The following is a 10933-nucleotide window of genomic DNA, read 5'->3' as shown; positions in this document are numbered from 1 at the left end:
AGAACTTTCATAATTGGTGATTTAGCTATCAAAACCTAAACTAATAAGAGATTACCTATTACATATATATATATCTATGTGTGTCTGTGTGAGTGTAATGTCTAATGTGGCGAGCTTTTGCTTTGTGATGGAAAATTTTATTTTGAAAAATATGGGGATGAAAAATTTTTTTTTTGTGAAATGTAAGGGACGAACAATTCATTATATAAAATATTAAGGACGAAAAAATTTATTTTTGCTAAATGTGAGGGACTATGAATCGGGTTCTATAAAATTTGATTTGATAATTTTATCCTTAAAAAATGACGGATTCCAACCAAAAACTAGTCGGAACTTAGGTTAGGATCAAATTTGATTAATGTGAATTTATAAGGGATGTAAAATTATACTTTTAAAAGTGAGAGACGAAAAAATTCAGTTTTCAAAATGTGAGAGACGTGTTCAACGATTTACCTTTTAATAATTTTACACAAAACAATCAATGTATAACCCAATTGAATCGTCTGAACAAGAGAAGAAACGACCCTGGGAATTTGAACCCTTGCTTTCTTTTCCATTCGTTTTGTTTTTGTTTGTACTTGGGATTTGGCAGATGTGAAACCAAAAAGTGTTCCCTTCTACATTTTCCACCGGAGGAGGTAGACTTTAACATGCTAATTCTAACTTTCTCATTACTATAATCATGATCTAGAAGCAAAAATAGATTAATTCCTGAGTTTTGAATTTTCATGTGGGCATTTTCTCATGTAAATATTCCTAACCATTTATTCTACTAATCTCCAGAAATCAATACATGTCCATACCGCTTGCACTGCTATATAAGACTAATATTATTCCCTTGTCTGAAGCAGTAAAAGAGTGAAAACACTTGCATTTCCCCATAGAGATAGTTCAAATCATCAGAACATGGCTTCTGATTCTAAATTCTCCCTTTTCAATTTTGATCAACTGGAAATTGCCTTAATGGATTTCCGTGCCCAATGGCAAACTGCAGACTTTTCAGGCCACGCTGAATTGCACCATAAACTGGGTAATCTCATCCTCCAACTGGACCATTGGAGCTGTTTGAAAGGAATCCTGATTTACATTCACAGGTGCATCCATGGTGCAGAAAAGGTGCAGAATTTGGGATCTCTCATCGTCAAACTTGAAGCTGCATCAGACGAGATCGCAAAGGAACTTGTGATTGCTCGTGCCCAGAATCTCATCCCAGAAAGGCCTCGAAAAGCTCTGCATTTGCTCCGTTTGCTGGAGATAAAGATTGAGCCTTTCAAGCCAGAAATCGGGCAAGTTCTTCATCATCTGCTTTCAGTCAGCTTACTGGAATCTCAAACTAAGTTTCTTGCTTGGAGTGCTGGATTTTGAGTTCGAAAGCTGCAGTGACACTGTGATTGACATTTACCTAAATCATGTTGCGTCTCTGGCTGTACGCATAGCTTATCAGTCTTATCATTATTGGGTCAAGGCAATGGATGAAACTTCGGCACAAAGTAGTAAGGCGCTTGATCCTCTGTATCTTCAACATGAGATTGATCCTACTACTCCAGAGGTATTAGAGTCCAATCTCATATTCCTACAACACGAGATTGATCCCAAAAATCCACAGTTCTGGGAGTTGACTCTCAATTTCCTGACATCTCTCAACAAGATCAGCCCTGGCCGAAATGAAGCTTTGGCGGATTACTTTCTCTGCTCTCTCTTAAATTGGGAACAGGGACACGGAATTTTCCCGATGTTGAAGTCCTTGGTAGCCTTTGTTATTAATGAACCAGAGGAATCCAGTGAAGATATGCAGAGTCTCTCAGAAGAAATAAAAGTTCTGCTGCCATTAACAGCATCAATCTCGGCCAATGTGGAAGAGTTATACTTATTCATTTGTCTTCTCAAAGTAGAAGTCTTTCTTAAGGAGCAACTGATACTGAGCAGCAGCAGTACCTTCATGAAGGAGAAGAGCCAGACTAAAGACCTAAGGGAGGTTTTGAACTTCGTTGGAAACTTTACAATGTATCTGCCACAGGCAAAGATAGAAGATGGGGAAGAAACCTTTGCAACTATTCAAGAAAAGACTGAGAAAGTAGAAAATCTTTATCAGTCCTTTCATGCCAATCTAATTACCGAAGAGGAGGCCAGGAGCTTACTTTACGCATGGCTTTTGGAGGTTGTCTTTACCAAAGCAGAAACCGTTGCTTCTCAGTTGTTGCAAAATGGTGCAAGTTTGATGGCCTTTGGAGAATTTCAAATTGAAACTGTTAATCAAGGGCTGGAGTTGTTTGAAGCGTTTATTGGCAATCGCTTGAAGGAGATTACAACAGACATGAACTCAATCGTCATACAGTTTGAAGCAGCTGCCAGGAGAGTAACATCTCTCTTTTACTCGTTTGTTTTTGAGCAAACGACAGAAGTGATCATCCAGAAAAGGATTATTTTGTTCTCTAATTTGCTGCACAAGATGGAACTCATCAAGTCAGAGCTAAGGGAGATGTCGACACATTTTCATAAGTCTCATATCCCGAAGACTTACAGGACGGGCTTCCTTGATTCTCTCTTATATAACATAAAGGAACTGCACCAACGTGATCCAAAGTCAATAGCTTTAGTGAAGCATCATATTGAAGAGATGCTGTTGGATCTGGAGTCTTTGAAATTGTCTCTCATGAATATTCTTCAGCAAGATAGCCAGGATCCAGATTTGAAAGACCTCGGTGCTCATTTTATCGATGTGGCATATGAGGCGGAATATGTCATCGACTTGATAGAAGTTGGAATTGGTGCTCATTGGCAACATCAGTTATGGATTACTGATCTTCTTCAAGAGATTAAATCTATCAAGACAAAAGCCTCTCAAATTTTTGAGGGGAAAACTTGTGATGCCCGAGCTCCAAAAGTCACCAAGATCTCAAGCCCCAGACTAATGCAAGCTAGGACCCCTAAGATTGATGAAACTGTGGTATGTCTCGGTGACCAGATGAAAGATACTATTGATCGACTAACAAGACGATCTTTGGAGCTGGATATCATCTCTATTATTGGTATGCCAGGCATTGGCAAGACAACTCTGGCCAGAAAAGTTTACAATGATCTCAGAGTTGAACGTTGTTTTTATTTTCGGGCATGGTGTTCTGTTTCACAAGAATATCATAAAAGGGATTTGTTGCTCGAAATTTTAAGCAACGATACCGGGCTTAAGGATGGCATTCACCAAATGAATGATGAAGACTTGGAGATGAAGTTGTACCAGTGCTTGAAAAATAGAAAGTATCTGATCGTGATGGATGATGTTTGGGATGCTACAGCTTGGAGGGAATTACAAAGGGCATTCCCAAATGATAAGAACGGCAGTAGAATTTTGATGACGAGCCGTGTGTCCTTGGAGGAAGCCGAGCTAAAGACTAATCCATACAGCCTTCGTCCATTTTCCAATGATGAAAGTTGGAAGTTGTTACAAATGAAGATATTTCATGGTGATTGTCCGGAGGAACTATTGGAGGTTGGGAAGGAAATTGCTGAAAAGTGCAAGGGGTTGCCTCTTGCAATTGTTGCAATAGCTGGTCTTCTTGAAAGGGCGGAAAAGAAACTAAAGGTTTGGAAGACGATTGCAGAAAGTTTAAGCTCTAGGATTGTTGATGATCGACAAACGCCATGCATGGAGATCCTCCTGTTAAGTTACGAGCACTTGCCTGATCATTTGAAAGCATGCTTTCTATATATCGGTGCATTTTTGGAGGACAGAGATATTCCTGTGCGCAAGTTCATAAGGTTGTGGATAGCCGAAGGGTTCATTCAGAAAAGTAAGCTGGAAGGCTTAGAAGATCTTGCAGAGGACTATTTGATGGATCTTATCGGCCGAAGCCTTGTAACAGTTTCCAGAAAAAGAACCACGGGACAGGTCAAAGCATGCCGCATCCATGATCTTCTGCGCCAAATGTGCTTGTCAAAAGCAAAAGAAGAGAACTTTCTACAGCTGATCACCAGGTATGATGAACCATATACTGTATTTGATGATGTAGATGGTGGTTCTGATTTTTATGAGTATCGTCCTCCAAATCCTGTAACATACGAGAAGCACCGATTGTTCTTCAATCTGAAACGGAAGCATTTTGTTAACTCAAGCCCTTCCGGTCCTCAAACCCGTTCCTTGATATTCTTTGCCACCACGGACACAAACCCCAGACGTCCATATGATATCTCCTTCATTTCCCACCACTTCAAACTTCTGAGGGTGTTGGATTTAGAGAGCATCAACATTGGTATGTCTTTTCCTAAAGGAATCGAATTGTTGATTCAGTTGAGGTATTTGGCTGTTAGTGGGGATCTGGAATCAATTCCACCTTCAATTGCCAATCTCTGGAAACTCGAGACTTTTATTGTTAAGGGATTGACAGATAAAATTCTGTTGCCAAGTACCATTTGGTGCATGACGAGCCTGAGGCACCTCCATGTAAATAACCAACTTGTCTTCGACTTGGAAGATGAGCCTGAGAATTCCTCTGCGTTAGCCAATTTAGTTACCCTTTCCTCACCATCTTTTTCATATGGGAAAGATACAGAGAAGATCTTAAGCAGGTTGTCCAATCTCTGCAAATTGAAGTGCATATTCAAAGAATCATGGGATTCTTCTGAAAACTGCAATCAATTTCCAGGATTGGAGTTGCTAACAGAGTTGGAGTCGCTGAAGATATTTTACTTAGGCAAGGCTCTACATCCAGGTGAACTCAGCTTCCCAGTGAATCTCAAGAAATTGACACTCTCCAATTTTCGCCTACCATGGGATCGAATATCTGCTATCGGAGGACTAGAACAGCTTGAGGTCCTAAATTTGGTTTCCAGAGCCTTTGAGGGAAGCGAATGGGAAATGAATGAAGGCGAATTTCTCAAACTCAAATTCTTGAAGTTAGACAGTCTGAACATTGCCAGGTGGACTGCCTCCGCTGAACCCCTTCCCAACCTTGAGCACCTGGCATTGCGAAATTGTAAGGACCTTGAGGAAGTGCCGTTTGAATTCGCTGATATTCCCAACTTGCAGAAGATTGAAGTGCAATTCTGTGGACAATCTACTGAAGAATCAGTCAGAAAAATTGAAGAAGAAGGAATTGAGGGGCTCAAGATCGTTATTCACTAAGGCCTTGATGTGTGAGATGAGATAACCTTCGCCTGGTCATTCTACTTGATGACATGCGAGTACAATTATCAAAGTTGAAATTGTCTTTCTTTTCTTTTTTTTTTCTTTTTTTTTTGCTTATTCGATAAATGCAGCATAATATTGTCGTTAAATTGGGATGTTTTGTTGAATCCAAGCAGTTACTTTATTCATTTTACCCTGTTTTGGTGCTTCAAATTCTTGCTTTGGCTGTTTTTCGACTCAAACCTACACTCATGAAATTAGGGTTGCAAATAAATCGAGCCGTTCGAACTCAAACTCGAGTTTAAAATATTAAACTCGTTAGCTCGCGAGCTCGAGTGTATACATATATCTATTTTTTATTTTTTTATTTTAATAGTAAAATTACATATATATCTTTAATATTTTACTATTTATTAAGAAAAAAATATTAGTTTATTTATTTTTTAAAAAATAAAATAATTATTTTTTATTTTTTCGAGCTCAAGCTCAAGCTCGAGTTCGAGTTCAATAAAATTAAATCAAGACTCGGATCGATTAGACCAAAACTCGACTCGACTCGGCTCGTTTGCAGCCCTACATGATGAGTAGTCAGATGTTTCATTCTATTAAACAGTGAACTTTTATACCTAAGCCTAAGGTTTGCATTGTGAAATTAATTTCACAATTTTGCCCTGGTGCTTTTGTTTCATTTTTAAATTCTTTGACTGCTAATATTTGTCTTACCGAACCTAAACTTTTGTAATTTGTATTAGTTTCTTTCTTTTTTTTTTTTTTCTCAGGGATCTTCAAAAGTCATCTGTGTGCTTTTTTTTTTTTTTTGGAAGAAACTAGATAATGTTTGCAATGCTTTTGTGGATTCTTCTGTTTTTATGGATTCAGTTGTTCGAATTTAGCTTATTCTAAAATTTATTTGTGACGAGTGAACATAGTTATGGATTGTGATGTGTGGAAACTTTGTTGGAAGATATCAAATGGTGGCTCCTTTGCTCCAGCTTATGCTTTAGTGCAGTAGTGAAAGGGTGAAACTAATTGGCACCGAGATGTACTCTCCAGTGCAGTTGTTGTCCATTACTCCAGTCATGTGAACTAGCTAGCAAATATGTTTAATTTCTGCTCCTTTTACACTTAAAATTCTCAGACAAAACTCTGTTTTCCCTATCTGTAAAGCATGTGGAGAAGGAATAGAGATTGTGGAAGCATGCATTGCTGAACTGTAGGAGTGATGCAGAGGTGGCAAAAGTGTATATTGCTACTCACAGGAGATCGGACACTAATGAGGTTGGTATAGGAGTGACTGCTATGATTGAAGTAGATATTAGAGTGGCAGCTTGGGCAATACAGGAAAGAAGTTATAACTGTCAACAACTGGACGAAGCTGAGGCAATCAAGCTAGCCATGAGTAAACTAGCAGTGAAGCGATGGAGAAAGATCATCATATAGAGCTGTAATAAGCAACTGCTCCAGCAAACCCAATCTAGAAGTGCATCAAATATCAAAATGCACACTCTAGTTGAGGATATACTTAGTTTGAAAGCTCTATTTCACATGTGCTCCTTTTGCCTTATGGCTAAGAATGTTAACCATGTTAGTAATAGAATTAGTGACTATGCTTTAGGCATTTTATATGATAAGGAATGGATCAATCCTCTGTGTTATTAAGCACTTTTTGTATAGAAATGAAGGGTCTTTGTTCCAAACTGTAAAGCTCATTTTGTGATCAATACAAGACTAGTATCGTTTGGGGAAAAAAAAAGACTCTATTTTCCTGTTCCGTTCTCTTTAGTAAAATTGTACAAGTCTATGTTCCCAGTGTTAAGGTTAAGAATTTGACAAAATTGCTTTATAAACGCAATAATTATTCCAAATGATTCCAAGAATGTTCATTTCTTCAAGAAAAAGTTCGGCTCTATATGGCTACGAAAGGTTCACCACGTCCTTCCATATTAGGAGTCAGGACTAGGACTTAATGGTGTAGCTACATCCGGATCGTAATTACGTTTATAATTCTCTCACACTTACACAACATAGATGGATTTTCACCAATTCTTTTGCTCATCTCAAAAATATTACAAAACTAAGTTGTACAATCTACAGAAGATCAGAATTGGAATTGCAGGATAGTACATAAAAATCAACTGGAATGTATTTGTTGCAGACTTTCTTGGTCATGGTTGGTTTGTGGTTGAACATCCCGATTCCGATGTCTTACCTTCTTGAACAAATCTATACCACGACGTCTCAGCCACCTGTTTACCAATCGCATCGTGTTTCCCAGCAGCAAGAGCGCCATCACACCACACCACACCGTGACTGCAGTCTCAATTACATGGCTCAGCTGTTTCCTGTGATCCTTCGGAGTTACTATAGCAATCGATATGCCATAAGCTGTAGCGATGGCTGAAATCGTCAACCACATGATCACCATCAAAGCCCACATGAAGAACCTGTTCTTGAAGGGTAATCCACTGATGAGAAACAAAATTGTGCTGAGAGATGAAACAAAGGCTACCGTATTAGTTCTGATGAAATTTCGATAGTATCTTGGATGTTTATATGCCATCACTGCTTCTCCTGCAGTATGTGGTTCTGCACCTGGTAATGAGTCGTCTTGCCAAACACCTCCAGCGGGGCTTACCCCAGCTTGAAATGCCATTGTTGCAATTAGTGAGGCCACCACCATTAGCGTCTCCCTTTTCTTAGACAACCAATCGCTGCCGGCTATGTCTTTTTTGGCTCTTTCAGCTCCAGCGTCTTTGAGGGATTGTGCAATTTCTGAGTCAGCTTCTTCATGGAGGAGGTCTAATGCGGTGTTCCCATTTGCATTCCTCGCGTTCACATCCACTTTCTTGTCGTCTAACAAGTATTTGATTGTCTGCATAAATAAATAAATATATATATTTCAAGCTAATTAGATAAAAAAAAGTCACTGGATAGGCCAATTCAAAGTCAGTCATATAGAGCTAAGAAGATTCAGAAACTTCCACTTCCATGCTTGAGTTGGCACTACTTTTGTGTTCATTAGCTAGCTCATTCAAGTACAATTTTTACCTGCCCAGTTCATCAAAGTTAAATGCAAATTTCATTTGTTGAAGATTGTAGGCGTTCATTGTTCATGAAATCACTACTAGCAGAAAACTTGAAATGGTACTAGCAAGATGCAGGATACAATTAAGGAAGATGTGAATTGGTAATGTGATTGTATAAACTGAGAATTAAGAACAAGATTAAATTGCACTAGTCATTCAAATGAACTCAAGATTGAGGTGAAGCTTAAAAATTAAAAGAGATTTACTTTAACAAATGCCCACTTATCAGTACACTTAAAAACACACCTTATTTTGCCCATCACAAATTGCCAGATGAAGCACGGTCATTCCATCACCATCTTTCAAATTGACGAACTCATCATCCTTAATGGTCTGGAGCAGAAACTTCAAAGCTTCGAGCTGATTATACTGGACACACAAATGTAACACGGTCCCTCCTCCGGCAACCTTTTCTCGAGCTGCTAAGGGTTTGGCACGAATCAGCTGTTGTAAGACCGGCACTCTGCCTTTGATAGCTGCGAGATGCAAAGGGTTTCTCCCACGTGGATCACGAGCCAAGCACATTTCATCATTGACTTCTAAAATTTCTTGTACAAACTCCACATGCCCAAAACTTGCTGCTGTGTGCAAGGGATTCATATCCTGGCAATTCAAACTAACTTTATCAAGAAGAAGTGGATCTTCTCGAATTAGCCGCTTAAGGGTTGCAGCGTCACCCTTAAATGCAGCATCACGCAGATGGGTTTCAGCATCACCCATAACTGCAGCATCATTAAGCCTTTCCCCCATCTCTTCCTCTCTAGTTTCCTGTCTAAGCCTTTTCTTAATTTCTCCCTCCCTACTTTTCTGTCTAAGCCTCTCAAATTGGGTTCTCCTTGTTGCCATTCAAGACAGATTTATCTATGGTGGAAGGTATTTGCTGCTCGGCTCGTTTACTTGACTTCTCAAGAAGTCTTCTACTATTCTTTTCCATTTGTTCATTGACAGAGTCATTGAGCAGAAAGAAGAAAATGCCATAGTGCAATATCACAGCAGACGCGGACACAGTATTTTACCTCCAGTAAACACCTAGAAGATTGTAGTAACTTACAAGGCAGCTTCAGAGAAGTGTCTTCAAAAGTGACGACGAATTAGCAATCTGTAAAATAAAAAGCAGGAGGTTCCCACTTTCTACTCAGAATTATTTTAGTTTGTGATGATGACTAGATAGATTAACACGCAGTTTGGTAAACCTTGAGAGAGGCTTAGACCAGGACGCGTCTGTCAGGAAGGACAGCTTTTGAGAGACGAAATGGAGATTGAATTTCTCAATTCTTGCTCAACACTGATTTTCTGAAAAAGTCACGGCTTGTGAACGCAACGTGTGAAATCAATCCTTTTTAGTCTATCAATCGGACTTAACAAGCGGGACTTTAGCAAGTTCAACTCAGCTCACAAAAGAAATAGAGTTTGGAACTTTTGAGCTTAGGGGTTGACTTCTTTTTTTTTTTTTTTTTTTCTCGACACAGGGGTGTCCGGCGCCCCGACTAATCTCCTGTGACCCGGGCCCGGCGCCCCAACCCGGCTCGAACACGTTAAGTGCGCGGAAGAATCCAGTGGAGCAGAGACTCGAACTTGTGACCTCAAGATTCACTGGTGTGAGGTGCTGCCGCTGGACCGTTCACGCGGGGGCTAGGGATTGAGTTCATCATTATAAATTTATGATGCTCATACTCGACTTACAAAACTGTTAAGAGTTTGAGACTTAGCTCATATTCAATCGAAATTCACAATTAATGCATAACTACATGTGGTAGTATATGTTTAATATTTGTGTATTACTATATGATTCTCTTTAGACTAATAATTTTTTTAAGTTATAATATGCATAGTTATAGATTACATATATTATTATTATGTATTTTATATACTTAAATATATATAATTACTTGGACCAGGCTATAATTGGATTGAGTTTAATAAGGTTCAAGCTTAGCTCGCTTTCAATCGGCCTAATATTTAGGTCCAAACTATATCCAGTCTAGTTAAACAAAAGGCACAATCCTCAATTTTCAAGCTGAACTCAAACGAGACTAGTCAGATTGACAGTCTTATCTAAGAGCTCATAATACGCCCATATAATCATGTTTAAATGAACATATATTCAGTTTATCTTCCTGTTGCAATAAATGAATTTGGATTTTATGAATTATTGGAAATGAATTCATTTGAAATTTGTATTAATTCAGTTACACTGTTTAGTTGGCAATTATAATAGATTAATCTTCTATACACTGATAGTGTATACATTTTCACCATTAAATACATTACATATAATTCGAATTTGAATTTCAAACTTAAATTTTGCATATGTGTCGTATATCCAACTATAATAGTGTATACACCGTCAGTATATATAAGATTTACTCATTATAATATGATAGTAGAATCTATTTTATATATGTGTATGTATATGCTTATTTTCTCTCTCCTTTGTGGCATGCTTAATTGAAGCGAATTAAAGGGCTAGCTCTCACGGGGTGGTCCAATGGTAAGCGGGATTTTCAGGACTCTTGTGGTCCTAAGTTCTAATCTTACCTTGAATTTGAACCCCCGTGACTCGCCTGAGATCGCTGCATGGGGCAGTGGCGTACTCCTCCGGTTTGGTGTGCCGACTCGAGTTCTAAGGGTTCGAGTCGGAGCATGTTCCGGGTTACAAAAAAAAAAAAAAAAGAATTAAAGGGCTAATGAATACTTGGTTTTTATTTACTTTTGTATCACACTC

The 10933-nt window shown here is 38.7% G+C and overlaps 2 protein-coding genes across 2 annotated transcripts; one reads left to right on the top strand and one right to left on the bottom strand.

Moving 5' to 3' along the window:
- Positions 1-1468: 1468 nt before the first annotated feature.
- Positions 1469-5119, top strand: LOC113706494 (putative late blight resistance protein homolog R1A-3). Its single transcript, XM_027228407.2, has one exon. It carries the CDS (start codon positions 1469-1471, stop codon positions 5117-5119), a length of 3651 nt encoding a protein of 1216 aa, XP_027084208.2.
- A 1960-nt stretch (positions 5120-7079) lies between these two features.
- Positions 7080-9515, bottom strand: LOC113706620 (uncharacterized). The gene is made up of 2 exons (XM_027228547.2): positions 8455-9515; positions 7080-7994 (listed from the first exon to the last, which is right to left on the bottom strand). Exons 1-2 carry the CDS (start codon positions 9052-9054, stop codon positions 7254-7256), a joined length of 1341 nt encoding a protein of 446 aa, XP_027084348.1. The 5' UTR covers positions 9055-9515; the 3' UTR covers positions 7080-7253.
- Positions 9516-10933: the final 1418 nt, after the last annotated feature.

Source organism: Coffea arabica, chromosome 8c (genome assembly GCF_036785885.1).
Source record: "Coffea arabica cultivar ET-39 chromosome 8c, Coffea Arabica ET-39 HiFi, whole genome shotgun sequence".
NCBI lineage: Eukaryota > Viridiplantae > Streptophyta > Magnoliopsida > Gentianales > Rubiaceae > Coffea > Coffea arabica.
This window is presented reverse-complemented; position numbering and strand designations above follow the sequence as displayed.